General features: G+C 47.0%; 1 protein-coding gene across 1 annotated transcript in view; it reads right to left on the bottom strand.

Moving 5' to 3' along the window:
• The window catches only part of PINX1 (PIN2 (TERF1) interacting telomerase inhibitor 1), a 37,736-nt gene that overhangs the window by 5,374 nt on the left and 10,085 nt on the right, over positions 1-22,277 (bottom strand). The window contains exon 6 of the mRNA XM_053460949.1: positions 18,345-18,427. Within this exon, the coding sequence (XP_053316924.1) occupies positions 18,345-18,427 (83 nt within the window). The remainder of the gene's footprint in view (positions 1-18,344; positions 18,428-22,277) is intronic.

Here is a 22,277-nt window from a genome sequence, read left to right as displayed (position 1 = left end):
AAGCGTTTGTCAGCGTGAAAGAGCGACCCCGTGAATACATTTATATATCACACACATATTATATCTCTATCTGGGGAGGAAAAACCCAGTGTCCTGGAGCTTGCGCAGGCTAAAGCACTTCATCACATTTGTGGAAAGGTAAAATACAGGATGAGTCGCTGGTCAGCGAGGTTTAAGAAATGGAGCGAATTCTTCATCCAAGCCTGTCGGGGTTTAATGAACGATCCCATTGTGATGTCAAGATCCAGGTCAGCGAGTCTTGTGACTCCACGTCCGCAGAACGCTTTCGGTACCAGCTCCACGGGGCGGTGGGGCGACTACCTGCGCAGGATTAATGCCAAGCAAAAACCTGCCGGTGTAATAACGTATATGTTTAACGAGTGAGCTTTAGGTCGGGGGGTGGGGGTGGGGCAACAAGTGTGATGGGCTAAACAGGTGCGATGGGAAGCAAAGCTTGAATGCTGCATCGCCTCTAACATATAAACCCAATGAGCGTTACAAAGGAGAGGCCGTCACAACGTCACAAATCATTCGGCGTATCTGTTGGCCCATTCTTCCTTGCCTCCTGAACACGAGAAAATTATTCTTCAGGAGCCGTATGCATATCCCATGCATGTTTAAACTGCTTCTACCACCTCTGCTGGGAGGCTGTTCCACTCATCTTTCATACTCTCAGCAAAGTAAAACTTTCTTATATTCCATCTCAGCCTCGGACCCTGTAGTTTTAGATTCTGGTTTCTTGATCCAACATTTAAAATAAACTCCCCTCCTGTACTTTGTTAAACCCCTTTATGTATTTAAATGTCTCCCCCCCCCCTAGCCCAGATCCCTGAGCCTTTCCTGATAATCTTTATCCTCCCTCCATTAATCCCCCCCCCAGAATGTCAATATGTCTGGATACGGGGGCAGAACCCCCTCTATTCCTGCTATCAATGCCCCTCGCTATATAACCCAGCCCCCCCCTTCATTTATCCCGATGCTTCGCTGCACGGCATTACATTTAACAACGTTAAACTGCGGCGGCCGCACTCACTCGCTCTTCTAATTCACGTGAATCACTTGTCATTTGACTTGTTTCATCGGGAAGGTCTACCCCATCCGCCCAAAGCCATCTCTCCCCATCAAGACCTTCTGTAACATCTCGAATAAAACATTAGGTACGGTCCCAAAACTGACCCCCCCCCGACGCTCCCAACCCAATAAGCCAGCAGCAGCAGTGTATCAGATTTTCCTGCAGAGTTCCTTGGAGGCGCTCGGGCTTCGCTCTGGAAGCGGTCCAAAGGCTTGTGTGCATTTTGGGGTCTTTTGGGAGTCGTTAACCTCCCCCCCTGTTCAGAAGTCGCATCCTCGAGCAGCGATGGCACGAGGCTTTCCTGTTTTCCCAGCCCCAGTTACGGTAACACAGCTGACAAAACAGACACACGAGCCGCGGGCATCAGCCTGCTAAATACTCCTGACGGCGCCCCAGAGACTTTCCGAAGGGGACATCCCGACGGATCCATCCAGAAAGAGGTCGCCGGGAACACCGCCGCTCCCGGCAAACGCAAAACCACGCGCTTCCAAGTCTCACCCAAAGATCTTACACACTTTCCCCGCCGACAAACTATCCATATTATCAGAAAATACCCATTTACAGCAGAGAGGAAACCAGAACCTGCCGGCAGATCGACCCCATCCGGCCCCCGCCTAGTCGCCCGTTTCACCTGCTGTAAAGACTCAAACCTTAATCAGTCGTTGGTCTCGCCTTAGATTCAGGAGCCGTATGTCTATCCCATGCATGTTTAATACCCTCACTGTATTACCCTCTACCACTTCTGCTGGGAGGATGTTCCACTTATCTACCACCCTCTCTGTGAAGTAAAACTTCCACCACATTTCAAGGGCAGAGAAGGAAAGAACAAATGATTATGGGTTCTCTCCAAAATCATAATATACTTATGATAAAATTTATGATTTAAATATTTTTTTTCCCATTCCCCCCTTTTTAAGGCCACGATTATGTTGGTGATACGTTAACGGCACTCGCTTCATTAATACACCTTCAGCCGACCTGTCATTTTATTCTTCCTTATGGCTCTTTTACGATCCCTCCGATTGGATCAATGCGGGAAACTTGTATCTTTCTAAAAAATAATAATTCCTGATGAGCTGGAGTAAGAACCCGAATAAACAGAGGTAACGCAACACAATTACCATGGCAACGGTCTGTATCGTAACTATACATCGCCGGCAACAGGCTGGGGGAGACGTCCCGAGGAGGTTTACGGAAAACAGCTTAAGAGAGTCAACAAAGCGGCCGCTGAACCTGGTTACTGAACCTGCGGGGCCCCGTCACCTGAATAAATCACTACTTGGAGAGCGCAGCCCGAGGCCAAACCACGGCGACCTCTAAAGCCTCTGCCCGGCGGAAAGAAAAGAAGAAACCACGTTTCAAACTTCGAGCCCCATCCTGATCGTTATCTGTATATAGAGGACTCGAAATTCATCTGATGACAGATTACAGGCATATATCTACTTTACAGAAAGAGTAGTAGATATATGGAATAGACACCCAGCACACGTAAACATGATTAAGGAATTAAAGACAGTGTGGTGTTAAACTTCTGTATGTATAAAGGGGGGGGCGTTCGATGGGCATGTGAAAGGAAGAGGATTTTATTCACCAGGCATTGTAGGGGTTAACCAAGCCCCCAGTATGACCTTGCGGTTCTCACATTGTTTTTCACGCCATGAGGCAGAGAGTCGGGACCCCCCTGGCCGGGCAGCATCGCCCCACTAACACTCCCACGGAGCGCGAGGCTGCGACGGCTTTAAGGCTCCGTTTGAAGTGTCACTTGGTTTATGTCTCCTGTCCCCTTCTTCAGGAAAAGGATGCACTTTGGGACCCCGTGTGCCGGGCTGATAAGCCGATGGATTCCTGCACGCCGGGGGTCTTATCAGCGCTTCCTGCTACTCTGCGGCCGAGAGGCTGGGAAGTCCGACACGGGCAACGGTGGTCCCAACGCAGGACCTTAAAAAAAAAATCACCCCACAGAGAGCGTCTGCGGAAATATCTGCAAAAAATATAAACAGACGGCCCGGCGGCGTGCGGAGGACGGAAAGTGCTTAGAATATTCTAACGGCCCGTGTTAAAGGAAAAGTGATTTATACCCGAGCTTTCAATTACGGAGCACGCCGAGCACTTAAAGGGACAATGCGGAATTTAAACCGTCCGGCTCGGAAAAATCATGCGCACCAAATGCCTGACCAGAGTCCAACATACAAGTAGGAGCGGAAGATAATCGGAACGATGCAAGGAGCATATATATATATAACATGTGTTCAAAAGTTTGGGGTCACTTAGAAATCTGTGTTCCAACAGCCTTTTATCACTCCCACCACTCCTGTGTTCCAATGGCCCTTTATCACTCCCATCACTCCTGTGCTCCAATGGCCCTTTATCACTCCCATCACTCCTGTGCTCCAATGGCCCTTTATCACTCCCATCACTCCTGTGCTCCAATGGCCCTTTATCACTCCTGTGCTCCAATGGCCCTTTATCACTCCCATCACTCCTGTGTTCCAATGGCCCTTTATCACTCCCATCACTCCTGTGCTCCAATGGCCCTTTATCACTCCCATCACTCCTGTGTTCCAATGGCCCTTTATCACTCCCATCACTCCTGTGCTCCAATGGCCCTTTATCACTCCCATCACTCCTGTGTTCCAATGGCCCTTTATCACTCCCATCACTCCTGTGTTCCAATAGCCCTTTATCACTCCCATCACTCCTGTGTTCCAATGGCCCTTTATCACTCCCATCACTCCTGTGCTCCAATGGCCCTTTATCACTCCCATCACTCCTGTGTTCCAATGGCCCTTTATCACTCCCATCACTCCTGTGCTCCAATGGCCCTTTATCACTCCCATCACTCCTGTGCTCCAATGGCCCTTTATCACTCCCATCACTCCTGTGCTCCAATGGCCCTTTATCACTCCCATCACTCCTGTGTTCCAATAGCACGTTGTGTTCGCTGATCCAAGTTTAAGTATAAAAGGATAATTGATTGTTAGAAAACCCTTTTGTGATTATGTTACAGCCAGAAAGAGTAGTTATATACGGTATATACACACTATATTTTTTTGAACAGTAGTTATAAAACACACACTATATTTTCATTGTCTTACGACTTGAAAGTTTTAGCTAAGCACGTATAAACATAAAATAATTTGCTGGGTTTCTAAAGGTATGGGGAAAAGTTTCTTGTTTTCATGATTTATGCAGTTCAGGTAATACAGTTTTTAGTTGATGATCGCTTACTTCCAGAGTCAGATGAGTACCTGAATTACTGAAATAACAGATGTTTGACTGAGAGGGTGGTAGATACCATATTTTGGATATTTATCCTTTTTAATTAGTGCAATAATTTCCACAAAGCAGACTTTTAACGCTCCATGTTTTTCATGGTTTTTATGAGTGTCACACACACACGATCCGAGTCTCGGTAACACATTGTGCATCCTCTTCCTCTGTCAGGGGTCAGCAGGTTACCGTCTCATGTGGTTTTTACTCACAGGAAATAATCTTCACCCACAACTAGGAAGCCGCAAACCTCAAGGAGTTCAGCTTTTGAATGTTTCCTCCCTAAACGGACACAGATTTTCTGGCACTGGCACCAGGGGAGGCGTGGTGAAGCCCCCCCCGATCCCACACGCTATTCACGTACACACTACCTGCGCAGGTACATCGGGCCAGCGGAAAAAAATACCGTAACATCTACGCGATGCTTTAAAGAACCATGATTTGATTCACCTGGCAATAAAAAGCTTTTAAAAAAAAATAAAAAAACCCCAAGAAAACTAGCCCAAACAAAGCAAAAATCACTCAATTAAGCAGCTCTGCCTTGATGTAAAATAAATAATAATAAAAAAAAAGCAAAGATGTTGATGTTGGGGGGGTTGGATGTTTAGAGACTTTGCAATATGTTATGGCATGCAAAGTGTTAAACTTCAGTTCTTCTGTGAAAACCTACATTTTTATTTAGCCCCTTAGCCTACTCCATACTGGCTCAACGTCTTATTCTTACTTATAAAGGTTCGGCCCACATCGGTCTCACTTTTCAAATGGCAACGGAGCCATCTGAAGTAATAAGAAAAATATACTAAATTATACTTATTCTTGAGAAATAGAAAAAATATATTAATGCATCAATCTAATTAAATAAAAAAAATTGGGGACGACATCGACTAAATGAGAAATCACAGCCATTCACCCATTTTATAGACTCCCATCACAAATGGCGTGTAAAGGAATAATAAAAAAATACAAGACTATATAAAAGCGAGCCATAGATTTAATATGTTCCCAATCCATCACAAATGGCGCCGAAAATAAAATAATAATAGTAAAAAAAATACAAGGACTATATAAAGGGGGGGGCACCAAAATTTTATATTAAAAAAATATATATATAAAGCCATCTGCCTGTTTTATACGTTTCCATCACAAATGGCGCCGAACATTGTATAAAAATATATAAAGTAAAAATTCAAGACTCTATAAGAGGGGGACACGTATCTTGTTTTCGTAGCTGGCCAAGTTGCAGGCCTAGCAGCTGATTAGATGTGTCGCTCGGCACACCCGACAAAGTGACTCAAACCTGACGAGAGGAGGTGGAGGCATCGCCGGCGGAGCGGTGAATCATGGCGAAAACATTAACATGCCTCATTTCCCCCAATGAGGTAATGGGATGGACACGGACACACGGGTATATCGCAAGATACTGGCGGGATGGCTTTCCTGAATCAGTCTTCCTATCAGCATAAACAGGAAGCCCCCCGCTTCACAGCTACTGAACATGTGCTATATAGCTCTTCGGCGGCCCGGCGCGGTTTAACCCTTTCGGCAAGGAAAACACTTTGGTTTCTCTGATACCAAACCGAGATTGTGAAGAACAAAATAATTATTTGGGGGGGGGGGGTAAAGAAACCAAGACCTAAAGAAACTATCAAGGTGAAGAACAAGTTAGTGTATTCACTAACTCAAAGAGTCTGTAGGAGAGACGTTCATCACACCTGCCTGACTTCACTCCTATTATGAAAGGCCCAATAAGCGTCTCCAGCACGAAGGGTTGAACTGGCCCTGTACAATGTATAGTTAATGAAGGGAGATGCAAAGCTAAATCGGTGAGACTGTTCAAGACATTATCCAGGTCCAAGTCAGCCCCTTTCATAATGTGAGTGAAGTCAGGCAGGTGTGATGAACGTCTCTCCTACAGACTCTTTGAGTTAGTGAATACACTAACTTGTTCTTCACCTTGATGGTTTCTTTAGGTCTTGGTTAATGTGTAGAGATGGCGTACCAGTAATGTAACGCTTGTGTTGCAGTACTGCGCACTCTGATTGGATCGTTTGTTGTTGAAGGTACACTCCAGCCAAAAATTCACAACGACAAATTCTTCTGTGGACGCAAACGATCCAGCTGCCAATCGTGACGTGAATTCTAGAATATGGTTTCACACCCGCTCCCAGCTGGATCATCATCTATGGAAACCAACGAAAGCCGCCTTAAAATAGAAACTGCATCCTCAGAGAAAAAACAAAAATCAAAGAAGCCGAGCGCTGAATGGGGGTCAGAGGTCAGGAACCAGAAATGGAATATTTATATCCCCAAAAAGGGAGTCTCTGATGTTGACCCGTGTTTGGAAAGCAGGTTCCAGAACCAGCGAGGTCACGTAGAACAAAGCCAACAGGACACGCGGAATCTTCATTAACTCTTCTGGAGCGGGTTACAGCCAGGAAACATATTTCCAAATGCGGATCAGGGTCACGGCATGTAATATATCTGAGCACGAGCCACTCCGTTAGGGGTTCCTTCATATCTAAAAAGAGCCCCCCCCTTTTATAATTTAAGGGCCCTAAGCATATTTTGAAAATTACCAGGTGGGGAGAACATCTGTTGTGCCCCAAGAACTTTATACAATCCCTGGCGCTGGAAACGACCCCCAAAACCTAAATGTATCCCTGATAGCAGGTTCAGGACATCATTCTTCTTAATGGAATTTAGAGACCAAAGTGGCTTCCCCCACCCGACCTATTAAAATATTACTACCACCAAAAAATATATCGGATCTCTAATGTAAAAAAAAAAAAAAACAAAAACACAAAAAACCTGTAGAACACACTGGGTTATAAAAGGTAACGCTTAATTTAGCCTGTGTGTAATATACCCCACCTTCATCTAGATTGTAAGCTCCTTTGACCAGGGCCTCCTCAGCTGTCGTTCAAGTTGTTAGGCGACACACTACTAGTTATGTCTCCTTTATCCATTGTACAGCGCTGCGGAATATGGATGGTGCTATACAAATCGATAAATAATAAATATTGCCATAGAAACGGATGTAATAGTATTGCAGACTACTGGTTGCTATGCCGACACCGCCATTTTTCGCACTGACTCCTGGTTGGAGATCAGAGGCCTCATCACCAGAGCGAGGAAGAAGACGGGACAGAAGTCTAATTTTCAAACTAAAATATAAAAAAAAGCCTTTGCTAAAACCAACTTTTAAGAAATTGTATCTATTCACGAAGCTCGGAGCAGTTGGCGGGGGATCTCCATCACGGTTCCTCAGGTGCCACCTGCAGTCATAAAGGTTCTCGACTTACACCGCGGAGAACACGTTCCCGATATAACCAGCCCGCTCGGGGAACGGCCGTAAGCCTTTCTGTAAACAGACACAGTTTCTCAGAAAATCCAGCAGACCGTTCTCTTCTTTGTGAGGTGGAATCGCTCGCGATCGGCCCGTGAAGGCAACACGCAAACAGTCTGCTGGAAAGAGGGCAGGAGGCGACGGCGAGCCAAAGGTCAATAATTAGCAATTCATTGTTAAAAGTGAATTGCAGTAATGCGTATATGGAGAAACACGTACAAAGCGTCCCTTTGCCGTTTCGACAGTCCCTCTGTATGAGGGCATCACTGGGTTCCACAGCCTTAAAAGCCCCAATAAACTTCATTCTTTGTCAAAACTAATTTGATAATTTAAAAATGTATAAAATCTAATATTTTCAAGAGTTAAGAGATTTTTAAGGTGATAAAATGGATTTTTGTACCCCCCCCCACTCTGCCCGACCCTTACAGAGGTTGCCAGCTGGAGAAAAAAAGCTGAGCAGCTTGTAATGGCGGCTGTTTGAACAGGAAGTTGTAGAGCAGATTGCAAATCACTTCCTGTGATCTCATAGGCCAAACGAGGAAGTGGCAACCAAACCCGATACTGGGAAGTGAGGTGATGGCAGACATATTCCAGGATAGAGATTCATTTCCAACTCATTAACTAAAAGCATTAACCCCTAAGAATTGTGGGCATATTTTAACTCCATTCATTTCCGACACTATCCTATGACATCATAACCCAAACGTTCACTGCTGCAGAAGCCACCCGCCGTACAACTTGCACAAGGGCGGTCAGAACAGCTTACAATTAAGTTATACACATGCAGAGCAAAGGATTCTAGACAGACATATATGTAGTTGTATAACCTAGAACAATACCGGAACAGCGTTCCGTAACAGTCTATTCCGTTCTATTGTCTTCTTGGATTAGCCAGACGGGGCAATTTACCACCGACGGGCGTTCTGGGTTGGACCCCACGTTATAGGGACTTTCGCAGTCGTTTTTTTACAGTGAGGCTCCTTTAATTAAACGATATTAAGCTCGGCACAGCATTCCTACGGGAAACACTCCGCAGAGCAGTCTCTGCTTCCATGAGACAGGGGGAAAGAAATGTCCAGAATTTGCCCTACTCGCGGAATAAACCGCCCGGGACACGCAGCTTCTCACGAAGCCTTCAAAGCCTAACGCGACAATTCGAGAACTTTCAAGTCGGTCCAAAAAGATCACGACAACAAAGAATTCCATACAATAAGAGACGATGTTGAATGTACAGAAGGTCACATCGTGGTGACGCTTCCTCTGCCCCTCGGGGAGGCTTCCTGACGCTCTCTCTCCGACGGACGTAGTAAGACCCCAGATGATAAACACAGTCAATCTCTACATCATTTTGTTTGGATTTGGCCATCGAGGATCGCATCGTCCGTCAGAAACGGGCATTTCTCACATTCTTCAGATCGTGTTATTGTTCATTTTCAGCCCCCCCTCCCCATAGTAACGGCGCTACTGGGGGCGCTACAATTAAACGTAAAGGTTTAGGGTCCTATAGAAGGAGAAGAATGGGCAGAATGGACGAGCCAAATGGCTCCGGCGTGGGATATTTCCGTGCTGTACTGAAGATAACGGCCACAACGCCTCGTTGGGCAAGTGGGCTTTTCCAGCTTGAGGGGGGCCGATGAGATTTGACGCCCATCAACTGTCCAGCCCTGACGTAACGAAGACGTCAAACCGCATCTTTCACCAATTCTTCTCTTATTAGATTTTTATTTTTATTTTATTTTATTAATTTTTTCCAGAATAAAATATATATTTTTTTATTTTTACAAACCTGAAATACCACCACGTTGCCAACTGATAACGTAACATGCGCGTTGCGTGCGTTTCCCCCCCACCCTAGAATCCGAACGCTTTAACATCATATTTAATGTCAATAACCCATCAGAGCCGGTTAATCTTCTGCCAAGCGGGGGTCTCGGCTTTATTGTTTAGACCGTCAAATAAATCAGTTTGGAAGGGCCTCGCTTTTATGGATCGAAGCGGTTGACGGTCCGAGGCGCGGAGTCCTCGCGGACCCAATTAGAGCGGACTTTAAGAAGCGGTTAATAAAAACAGAACAAAAGCAGAAAAATGGCCATTCATCGTTGCGGATGTATTTGCCGAACCTCCGGAGACCTTAATTAAGACGCTAGAAGAAAGATATATAAATTAGTGTAACCCCCTCGGAGGGCGATACGCGGGGGGCTCCAACCGCAATGAACTTAACTTGTTTGCATTTGTTGGCATCTTCTGTGACATCAGAACGTGAAGGGGATGCGGCGATGATGTAAAGGGGATGCAGCGATGATGTAAAGGGGATGCTTCTTGCTCTATACATCTGCTTCCAGCGGGGGGGGGGGGATTTAGCCATCATACACATAAAGAGTTGTGATGGCTGGAGTGTCCCTTTAATGCCCATTTAACCCTTTATGGAAAAGCAAGCCGGCGGGGGCTGCAGGGAGCGCTGGGAGACGTTCGTTTCGGTGAAGCGGAAACACAGTAGAGATGGGAGTGTTTCTTGGCACGCGGGGAGCTCCGAGCGGGTCTCTTATCAGGCCCAACACTCCGCATTCCTTTCCAGTTTGGTAACCAAGAAACCCAACGGTAGAAAGAAAGTCGCCGCGGCCCGGTGCCCGGGGGGTATCCGCGATAATGAATGGCTGTCAGAGGAGGAACGGCATAAACAGCGCGCTGAACGCACCGTGACGAGGCCGGCTACTGTGTGACCTCTCAGGTGACTCGTCTGGCCGGCTCCTGCGCGACAGGACAGACGGGCTTATTGCCAACGGGACAGATACCTGTCCGCCTGCCAGAGAGAGATGGCATGGGGGCACAAACAAAATATATATTAAATCAGCAGAAACATTCCGCTGGTTTCCATGGCAACTGCTCTTCATTTATAACACTAGCCCAGAACTGCGCTCTTTCCTCGACACTCCGTATATTACATTATTTTGCACGGATTCTGTGTTAACCTCGATGAGCACAGTCCCGGGACCCCCGCCGTGTAACAGCCCCCTCCACGCTCTGTACATGAAGTGACCTACAGCGTGACTTGCCCAGTGGCAAGGAGCCGACCGCCATGATTTACAGGCAGCCTGACCGCTCCAGTAACGGCATTCACCCGATTAACCCAGAAACCGCCCCGGAATGTGAGAACGCGCTCTCTCGTTCCACTCCAGAGGAAGAGATTTATGAGACGCGGGCGCAGCGCCCACCTGACCCCATCGGGGCGGTAAGGGAGGAGGCGGCGATTACCACCCCCCAACCCCCCCCCCCCCGGTGACAAACAAATGAGCCAAGAAGACCTGGATCTCTAACTCCTTTATGGAGTGGACAAAATGTCTTCTGTTTGGTAGCCAGAATCTGCCCCATTCGGCCCCCGTCTAGTCGCCCGTTTCTTCTGCTGTTAAGACGCAAATCTTAATCAGTCGTTGGTCTCGTCTTAGATTCAGGAGCCGTATGTCTATACCATTCGTGTTTAAATCCCCTCGCTGTATTACCCTCTACCACCTCTGCTGGGAGGCTGCTCCACTTATCCACCACCCCCTAAGTAAAGCAAAACTTCCTGACCTTAAGTCTAAGCCTCTGACCGTCTAGTTTCAGATTAGTTGCCGTGGTGATAAGGACACTTTTGGGACCTGACTGCCCAAATTCATTAGCGGGGGTCTGCCGCACTATTACAGCTGCTGCCCATAGCCTGTGCCTTCTAATTCCCGGTTAGTGCAATCGCCATGGAAACAGTTGTTTTAAAGGGTCTGATTTACTTGATTGGAGCAGAAAGCTTTGCCACCTTCTGACACAGATAATTTGCTACAAAACGGCCGCCGGAAAAAGTCGGTTGCCACAAAAAAAGGAAGCCGGCGCGGCGACGCTTCACTAAATATTAACTCAAAGCTACATGGCTGCCTGCGCCCCGGCAGCTGAATGGCTAATAACGATCAATCACCCCGGACAGGACTGACAAAGAGACCAATTTCCTCTCATACACGCCCGGGGGTGAGAAAACGGCTAGTGGCCCCAAGCGCTCAAACGGCTCCTGGGGACCGTTGCCACGGCAGAACGCACAGAAACAGAGGTTTCCCCCCAGCGAGAGCCGAAACGACCGGTTCCTTCACCGTTTCACTCGGCGAGGAACAGGTCCGTCCGGCTCGGCCACACAGGGGGAGGTAAAGCAGTAGCTAGCCCGGCATTAGAAGGGTTAACGTGCAACAATCTCATATTTGCTAAATGTACTTATTTTGGTTAAATCCTTTTTGCAGGGAACACCAAGTTGTCACGTGAAACAGAAGCAGGTCCTGACGAGTGGTTGCCATAGAAACCTAATGGCTTCAAAGTTTGTGTTGCTTTTCTGTGACCCGCTAAGGTCTATGCCATGGACTCGTTGGCTCCAATACTAAAACTAGACGGTTGGAGGCTTCGATGGAATGTAAGGAGGTTTTCCTTTACTCAGAGGGTGGTAGATAAATAGAACAGCCTCCCAGCAGAAGTGGTAGAGGGTAATACAGTGAGGGTATTAAACATGCATGGGATAGACATACGGCTCCTGAATCTAAGACGAGACCAACGACTGATTCAGGTTTGATGGGGTTGGATATAAAGAGAGGAAAGTTTGATGATAAACGGCAATGAACTCCTCTCTATTCTGCGTTTGGTCGCCTCGAGGAGAGAAAGGAGCCATAAATCTGCCGGAGTGACGTGACCGTCGGGTTAAGTGGGGAGCTGTCTGACGGACGACGTGCTGTCACACACCTGCTGCATTTAGAGAGGGCGACGTGGGACCCGCCCCCCACCCCTGCACACGGCACCAATGCATGCGCTGCGCGGGGTCACCTATCCCCTCCGGCTGCGTCATCGCATCCACGGGACACGCAGGAAAACAAACCGTGTCACCCAAGGACAGAGCTTACGAAGACATCCTAATTAACACGTTCACTTCCAGCACGATTCGCATTTAAAGAAAGAAAAAAAAAAGTCCTTAACGAACATTGTGTTCTTATCACCGTAGCAACCAGCGTAGCGACGCATCTATTGGGAACACTCCATTGGTTGAAAAGATCATTTTCCGTACTTTATAGCAAGCGAATGAACTCGGCTCGGTACATGTAAAGCACGGGGGTTTATCACAGGGTTTTTACTAAAAAAATTTGTCACTTGAAGTTTTATGGAAATGAAAACTCCTTGAAATAGTATATTTTTTAGAACTCCGACTGAAGTCACTGAAGCCAATCACATCTCTTAACACGCAAAATATCAGTGATCAGATATAGCCTATGGCCAGCTGGCAAGCACCTGCATTCTACTGAGCATGCTCAGTGAGCGTACTGCGGTACACTTCCTGCCTTCAGCAGAGCACGCCGGGGGAGGATCTAAATGTATCGGAAGTGATCCAATCACTAAGGAATGCCTGCGCACCCATGCAAAATATGGAACCTAACCTGTAGATGACAGACATATATACACACACACACACACTTTATACTAAATCTACATATATATTTTACACGTGCATATGTAATCAAAAAAGCCCTATCTGTACTAAAATACAGGACTTGGGGGGGGCAATGGTGGGTGTGAAAACCTTGTCATGGAAGGGTTAATTCAAGTTAAAAGTGAGACTCCTCACCAACCTGCTTCTACTGGCGGGTAGCACACGGCAGCTCGTATATGCGACTGATTTTAGTGATCCCATTGCGATTAGTAAGCCAGGCTCCATTGACGCGCATGGTGCTAAGCTCTCTTCAATCATTTTTATCTATAAACAAGAAAAACAAATAGAAGAGCTTCTATGTGTACCGGGGCAGTATAGATCCTGTGTGCGTATACCTGGGCAGTATAGATCCTATGTACGTATACCTGGGCAGTATAGATCCTATGTGCGTATACCCGGGCAGTATAGATCCTGTGCGCGTATACCCGGGCAGTATAGATTCTATGCTCGTATACCCGGGCAGTATAGATCCCGTGCGCGTATACCCGGGCAGTATAGATCCTATGCGCGAATACCCGGGCAGTACAGATCCTATGCACGTATACCCGGGCAGTATAGATCCTATGTACGTATACCCGGGCAGTATAGATCCTATGTACGTATACCCGGGCAGTATAGATCCTATGTACGTATACCCGGGCAGTATAGATCCTATGTACGTATACCCGGGCAGTATAGATCCTATGTACGTATACCCGGGCAGTACAGATCCTATGTACGTATACCCGGGCAGTATAGATTCTATGTACGTATACCCGGGCAGTACAGATCCTATGTGCGTATACCCGGGCAGTATAGATCCTACGCGCGTATACCCGGGCAGTATAGATCCTACGCGCGTATACCCGGGCAGTATAGATCCTACGCGCGTATACCCGGGCAGTATAGATCCTACGCGCGTATACCCGGGCAGTATAGATCCTACGCGCGTATACCCGGGCAGTATAGATCCTACGCGCGTATACCCGGGCAGTATAGATCCTACGCGCGTATACCCGGGCAGTATAGATCCTACGCGCGTATACCCGGGCAGTATAGATCCTACGCGCGTATACCCGGGCAGTATAGATCCTACGCGCGTATACCCGGGCAGTATAGATCCTATGTATGTATACCCGGGCAGTATAGATCCTATGTACGTATACCCGGGCAGTATAGATCCTATGTATGTATACCCGGGCAGTATAGATCCTATGTACGTATACCCGGGCAGTATAGATCCTATGTACGTATACCCGGGCAGTATAGATCCTATGTACGTATACCCGGGCAGTACAGATCCTATGTGCGTATACCCGGGCAGTACAGATCCTATGTACGTATACCCGGGCAGTATAGATCCTATATGAAAGGCCAAGGAAGCAAAAAGCAGACGCTATAAACGCGATCAGCATCCAGCAGCCTTGTTAAAAATCACGACGTTTCTTGATATATGAATTCTTTGGGAAGCCATTTATCACCGGCCAGGCTCCCCTCCGCAGCGGGTCCCTCTCGCCGAGGGCCGTGTCATCCCTCGGACTGATTAATTAGCCAATCGGAGGCCAATTTTTCACACGCCGCTGCCGCTCGCTTTACTCCGGCTAGCACTCGCCGGAGGAGGCGCATTAAAGCCAACTCGGCTCTTTTTAGCACCGGGAAAAGCGGTGGACGCGGAAACAAGGAGATATAAATCACCGAGGGGTCCCCCCTGGGCTTCGTTCGCCCCGCTAACAAGGAGCCGGAAAAATGAGAGGCTTTAACCCCTGTGTGGGCACGCACGGCACAGAAAGGGTTAATCAAATAGGCAGAGAATACTTTGACACAATGATTAACGGTCACATTCTCTGGATGGAATTCTAGTTCTAGCCCGGAAACCGGCCGTCCCAGCAAAATGACCAACCGTCAACTTATAAATATATATATAAAATAAAAAAAAGCTTAAAAAAAATAAATTAAACCTATAGTTCCCAAACAGTCTACTTTTATCGTGAGAAAAGACCGGGATTATTTAAAAAACGCTGGTAAAAAATAAAGAAATAATCGAGCTTTTATCCATGTTTGGATTAGAAGAATATTTTACGGGGCGCTGTTTGGGGAGAACATGAAACGTGCGGGTATGAAAGGGTTAACGCACGTGCGCGGTGAGGTCACCCGTGTTGCTATTCCTGTAATTCCCTGCCGCAGCGGCCCGTAACCTTATAAATAAAAGCCAGGCTAGCATTCCAGGCCGTAACCGCGCCGGGGTCACCAATCCATATCGCTGATAAGACTCCGTCAGGAAACACAGCTGGATGGAGGAAGGAAACAGGGAGAAAAAAAAAAAAAAAAAAAGGAATAAGAAAAATATTATGAAGGAGAAGGCTTCCAGGAAGTGCGAGGCGATAAAAGCCATGTGTTTTCTTCTTCTATTCCTTCTGGGCTGTAATGAGGAGCCCATAAAAAATATAGAAATAATAAAATTTTATTATATTAGTACGAATTTAAATTTTAACAAAATTTGCCAATTTTGTTTATTTGTAAGAGTGTCCGAAAAAAAAAACCCAAAAAAACAAAGCATCTTGTCTTCATTCATCTGCTACTCCTCGGTATCAGCTTTTGTTCGCAAGAGCTTCCCGCAAAGGGGCGGAGCCTCAGCACAAGCCCGCCACCCCCCCATCTGTACCTCTCTATCTCCGCGAATCCATCTGCATAATTTGGCTTCTTTGGAGCACTTCCAATAGAAGGCGGAGCTTTTGCAGAAGAGCTCCGGGAGGACTGGTTAACGGAAGCGTACGGTGGAGAAACCAGAGAGAGGGGGGCGAGTGAGAGAGGGGGGCGAGTGAGAGAGGGGGGCGAGTGAGAGAGGGGGGCGAGTGAGAGAGGGGGGCGAGTGAGAACTAAATTTTGTTTTTTTGTCCATATATACAAACAATATATTGATTATTGACGGACGCACAAACTACAACGCATTACAATTTTAGTTAAAATATATTCATAAAAAAAAATAGTTTCAGATGCACTGTGATGTCATTTCATGTGGAATAGTAAACATTCCTCCCCCTCTTATTTCTAGCTCAGGAGCCCCGGGGAATGCCAGGCAAACCCAGCGTATGAAGAAGACAGGGTTACTTCACACCTGGTATTTTGCGGACAGAGCCACAGACACCTGGAAGGCGTGGACGTGTATCTACCACGCTTGAAATGTACAGGAGTATTAACGGGGGAACGCCCAAGAGTAACGGCACGTGTTAAAGCCCAGCGGGTCTGAGCTTCACGGCCCAGTAACCGGTAATATTTTTTTTTATATCCGCCTCTAAAAAAACAACAAAGAATTAGAATGGGCATGAAAAGGTTCTAAGCACCAGAGCCAAGCGAGCGAAAGCGTTTCATTAACCTTCCCAAATACTCACAGATTATTAAAAATAGATGTTTAAGCACACGATTTAAGACCTTGACTTCTTTTAACTGCCATAATGAGCTGCTTAGGGCCCCTGCTTGTTTAAAGGGCCCCCGAGATGCCGACGAGGGGAGATCGGCTATAACCGAATCCCAATACATCCAATTTCCCACCGTCCAAAAGCTCAGACTTCCCTCTAACGTGGAAGACGCTCCACCGATGGAATTTTACCAAAAGTATTAAATTCTACCTTAAACCAGACCCCAACTCTTCAGGCGCCGGTACGTAAGTCAGGGTTAGTTTCGTCTTGATACGTCAATACAACATCACCAGAGCCTCCCCCGCCGGCTCCCACACTGGAACTCCCCAAAAGGGTTAAATGGTGGACGGCGCGGAGACTCGCGGGATCTGGGTTACCGGGGGGGCGGCAGACAATCGGATCGAGATATCGAGCGGAGATTGTACGTTTCCAGCGGTGTCACCGCTCCGGCTATTGTATGCAAATGAAGAGGGCGGGGGGGGCGAGCCGAGACCCTCCATGAATCAAACGCCGTTATTACAGCGCCCTGAAACGCGCTAAGACGGGGCGAGCGCACTTAGCAGACCGAGCATTAATCACCAGATCGCAAATCAGATAATCCAACCCTGCCAAGAAAGAGCTCCGGCCGGTTACACGGCGACTCTGAGTCCAGTGCGTGATAATAGCAGCTCACACTCACACTCATTCTAACCTCAACACAAAGAGAGCTCAGAGAGGAGGGATATCACACACATAGACAGAAGGGAAGTATAAATGTTGGTGCAATAAAGGAACATTTACTTTACCGAGAGGGGTTAGATAAGAGGAACAGCCTCCCAGCAGAGGTGGTAGAGGGTAATACAGCGAGGGTATTAAACATGCATGGGATAGACATACGGCTCCTGAATCTAAGACGAGACCAACGACTGATTAAGGTTGGAGTCTTTACAGCAGGAGAGTTTGCTGTAAACTGTTAGTTTATGCTCGCGGTAAATATCTCGAGCGACTCATTTTGTTCCGTTTGGTGCAATAATTTCTTATCTTCTACATCTGTCCCGGCGACGTCACAGTGATGTCACAGCGATGTCACAGTGATGTCAAAGTGATGTCACAGCGATGCGCATGCCGGTGACATCAGACACATTCCACGGAAAATAACGAGTGTTTCTTCTATTTCTGGGTACGAGGCAGCCGTGGCCGATTCCTGCGTTCCTCCTCGCTTCCTCTCCCCGGGCAGCTGCAGCCCCGGCTGTGCAGCTGCTCCCGACATCCCTCCATGAACAGAGCGAGAACACCGACACGCTTCTGAAGACCCCCGCTCGTCATTAACACACGATGTGCTTTACACGCTAACCTTAATCATTCAGGAGCCGTACGTCTATCCCATGCATGTTTAATACCCTCACTGTATTACCCTCTACCACTTCTGCCGGGAGGCTGTTCCACTCATGTACCACCCTCTCTGTACAGTAAAGCTTCCTTACTTTCCATCTCGGCCTCTGACCCTCTAGTGTTAGATTCTGGCTTCTTGTTCTAACATTTCTCCTCCAACCCGGAGATACCGAGTTACCTTAGTCTATCTTGATCAGTTTTGCTCTTGAGTGAACACAATCTTCACGTCTTGTTTTCAGGACCTGCATGATTATTCCTCCCCGTTATACTATCTCTCCCCTTTTATTAAATGTGCCGATTGTCCGAACGAGTGGCCACAAAACATCAAAATGTAAATCCGGCATTGTACGGATTTAAACGAATTTGCACAGAATAAAAAAAAATAAATAAAAAAAATATATGTACCTGTGGAGAAGCCTTCTTAGTCTTTTCTCGTTTCCCAAAGATGCAGGCCAGGTCGGTGTCGCTGCGGCACGAAAGGTCCTTCCCTGTTAGAAAAGCGGAACGTTATTAATCACGAGGATCTCCAAAGCGGGTCACACAGAGGCCAGACTCAGGTTGCCCCCCGCAGAAGCCCCCCGGCCCTTTGTAACAATGATATTATATATTACAGGACTCAGGGCCCGGGGTATAACAAGATGCACGGTGGGGTTAAACCGGTGTCTGCTGTACTTTTTGTTATTCACGTTTTTAAATACGAACGACCCTTCCACTAATTGCCCCCCACGGCCACGTTTTTACCCCTGGGTCACATGCATGGGAATTTAGAAACAATTTGTGGGGCAGATTCACTAAGAGGTGCATAAAAAAAATAAAAAAAAATAAAAACACTTTCTCCCCCTCTTATAAGCAGGATGGGAGGGGGGGGGGTTATTACGACACGAAAATGCCCAATTTTAGGTAATTTCAAACTTGTTAAGCGATGGAGGCAATTAAAGGAAGGATTTGCAGAGTGATGAGATAAGCCGTGCAAATTCCCATGTCATCTTTTCATGACCTTAAGCGAGACGCCGGCCTGTCACGGCTCAACCGAGTGCAAGCTCTGCAGGCTGTTTTACCGCTTTAAGAACTGGGGGGGCTCCTAATATTTTTATTACCGACACTAAAACAAGTCTTCAAAAAGGTTCTCTTTTTTCACCCCAATTGTAGTTTTCAGGCAGCTGCATATCAGCCGTTTGTATGATTCTCGCTCTGTTATCTGATCCCCGATCTACTACCCCCCCGACTCCTTATCATACTGCCTGTGGGGAACAATAGAACGGCTCAGTCTTAATCACCCAGCTGGACTCTCTGACTAGTGAAAGTCTATGGAGGAACGGACTTCATTAGCATCGCCATAAAGCATCAGCTCAGTGCGGTGTTTGAGCCGGGAAAGTCACCCAGAATATCACATGACTGACAGCGACGGCGGCTCCAGATAAAGGGAGTTTATTGGGGCAAAATGAGATAAAAGCAGGTTCTTCTTCAACTTCTGATACTTATTGTATTTTTATTACCATGTTTTTTTTTGGGGGGGCGGATGCCGCACAGCAGTGAACACAAGGAGAGAGCGCTAAGCGTGGGGCTCTGCAGCGACACGCAGGGCGACGGGATGAGCGGGTGTGATGGGCAGGTGTGATGGGCGGGTCTCGGCCCAGGGATTAGGCTGCAGGTGATCGGCTCATAGCTGCTGTAATGACATAATTAAATAAATACATGTGCCGATGTGCGTCACAAATAAATGAGCTTTCCCGCACGACCCGGATAACCTGGTTCCTTGCCTCACCGCGGACGGGTCCGCACGATACATGCGCGTGCGACGGAGCCGGTCACAAGAGCTTACAACCTAAACGTAGCTGGGTACTGACACACAAAGGGTTAACACCTCTGGTTACATAGCTCTAATAAGAAGCAGGAGGTCGCTACATGTTGGGGGCTTCCTTTAAGTTCGGCAGCGCGGCTGCGACCGTCTTGGAGAAATAGGAAAGAGTCAGCCCCCCCCCCATGACTCTCAGCCGCCCCGCAGGTCGGTGGCGTGGCAATGCTAAGAAATGCACAATATTAAAATAAAATTCAATATCATGCTAGAGGGTAGAAGATATACGATGTGAGAAAATTACACTTTACGGAAAGGGTAGTAGATACACTGAATGGACTTCGAGCAGAAGCAGCACAGGCAAACATACTAAAAGGTATTAAAGAAAGCTTTTTATGTTAGAGATGCTGATAATCAACTAAACAAAAAACCCAACCATTTCTGAATGACAATATTAGTTTTTAGGCGAGAATCTCTTCTAATGAGAAATCTTTTATGTGTGCATCTTCCGCCTTCTATGAGGTCTGTGCCGGCCCAGCATTATGGGAGTTGCAGTCCAACCGCTAAACCTGCTGCCCATGCAGCGTTCAGCCGGGCACAAGACCTTCGACACTATGGCTGCCATTCATGCATTTCGCATTGGGGTCCCTAGGGAAGACAGATTTCTGGAACTCCTATGACGCTCAGCCAAGCCCTTGGCATCTCAGAGACACATGGTTTACCGGTAAAACGGTCTATAGAGTGCATCTTAACACCGGTCCTCCTGAAAGATGATGGAGGGCATAGCTACGGGACGTTTCCGTTTACCCCAGACACCCAGGAGCGTGACCCCTTTTGCCCTTTGATTGCACGCTCACGGGACCAGGAAGTGAACGCGGAGACCGGGCTGATACATCATTCAGATTCCGGCACACGGCGGCCGGGAATGAGCCGCGTCAGGTCAGGGCGACACCTCTTTTCACATGAACTCTGTGCGTTCGGGGGGAAGGCGAGCGCTGGGACGCCCGGGGAAGGCGGAGAGGGAGGAAGTGAGTCAAGTGTTCAGCTGGCAAGCGTCCCGCCGCCTTCCAGAAAGTCTCGGTGACAAATGCTCTTGCCTCAGCGATTCCGATCCGGCTAAAAACGTCCTCAATCTGGTAAATTCCTAAATAATCTAAATTTCTCCTTTGAGGCTTCAACAAGACTTTTGGGGGCTCTCCCGTACCCCGAGAAGAGCGAGGATTGTGATGAACGTCAGAGATCCCAACAAACACAAAATACATTTAAATTAGGTTTATTATTATTATTATTATTTTTTAATGAAACAGTATTATACATTTCCAATGTTGCGCATAAATGAGGATTACGTTTTTGGTCATCTACATAATTTATAGAACCCAACATTCCGAGAGAAGGATTAGGATTCCGCAAATGAATCATAAAAGGAAAAAAAAAAAGAAAAAAAAAAATCAAAGTAGGAAAAAAAAAAAAAAAAAAAAAAAAAAAAAAAATCAAAACAGAAACCATGACTCTATCGAGAAAAATTCCAGCGAGCGCAGGTTAAACCGAAGTCTCGTCTAACCTACCGGTGAGCGAGTCCTGATGCATTTTATATATTTTTTTTCCCTTGTAGGGAGAAGTGGCAAGTGTTGGCATATTTTGGGGCATTAAAGTTCCTGATTAGGAAAACAAAAGCATTACAAATATTTGTTAAGAAAATATTTTAAAAATATCCTTATATTCTTTCCAGAGTAAGACATCTTCAAAATTTACCAAAAAAATTTAAATTCATATTTAGGTAATATCACCAAATTTGTTATTTTTTTATGTATTTTTTAATGAAATGCTTACATTTAAGCCGATTTATGCGTCAGGGGCAGAATTCCTCAGCGATATTTGTGTGAAAGCAAACAGCTGCATCAAAGACGCCCCCCCCCCATTTCCTCGTCGCAGCCCCTCACTCCACGCAGGGAAGGAACTCTCCGCCGGCAAAACAAACATGTTTTCTTACAGAGTCTCACGTACCGACCCACAGATCTCAGGGCGACTTCGAGTGTTACCCCCCCAAAACCCCCACATAATGGAGCTTATCCCAACGCCTTCAATCTACGATCCACCCCGGGGAGAAGGGCTGAGCCGGCCCTGTATAATGTATAATTCAACGTGAAGAGACTGAAGAGATCTCATTTAACTATACCTTATACAGCGCCGGCCAAGCTGGGGTTGGACCCCCATAGTGAATCGTGAAATCAAGGAGCTGAAACACAAATGTGACAGTTTAGTGAATAGTGCCCAGAGTCTCAGAACTTCTCAAAGCCCCGGGTTATTGCCCCGTCTCTACCCCCTCGCCTTTAAATAAATATGGGACGCCTGGCAAGGAAGACTCAAGCGGACTTCTGATATCAGATCACCAACGAGGGCGATGTTGGCCCCTAGAAGCCCTTTTTCCGCATGGTGCACACCTGCATTTTTGCTGCACCGTGCATCGGCAGGTAGGACCCTTAAAGGTGCCGTCCCACCTCGATAATTGCCAGCTAAGTGCTGCACCAAGTAACGGGAAGAGG

This window comes from Spea bombifrons, chromosome 3, assembly GCF_027358695.1.
Source record: "Spea bombifrons isolate aSpeBom1 chromosome 3, aSpeBom1.2.pri, whole genome shotgun sequence".
Taxonomy (NCBI): Eukaryota; Metazoa; Chordata; class Amphibia; order Anura; family Pelobatidae; genus Spea; species Spea bombifrons.
Note: the sequence above shows the minus strand (reverse complement) of the source record. Positions and strands in the feature narration are given on the sequence as shown.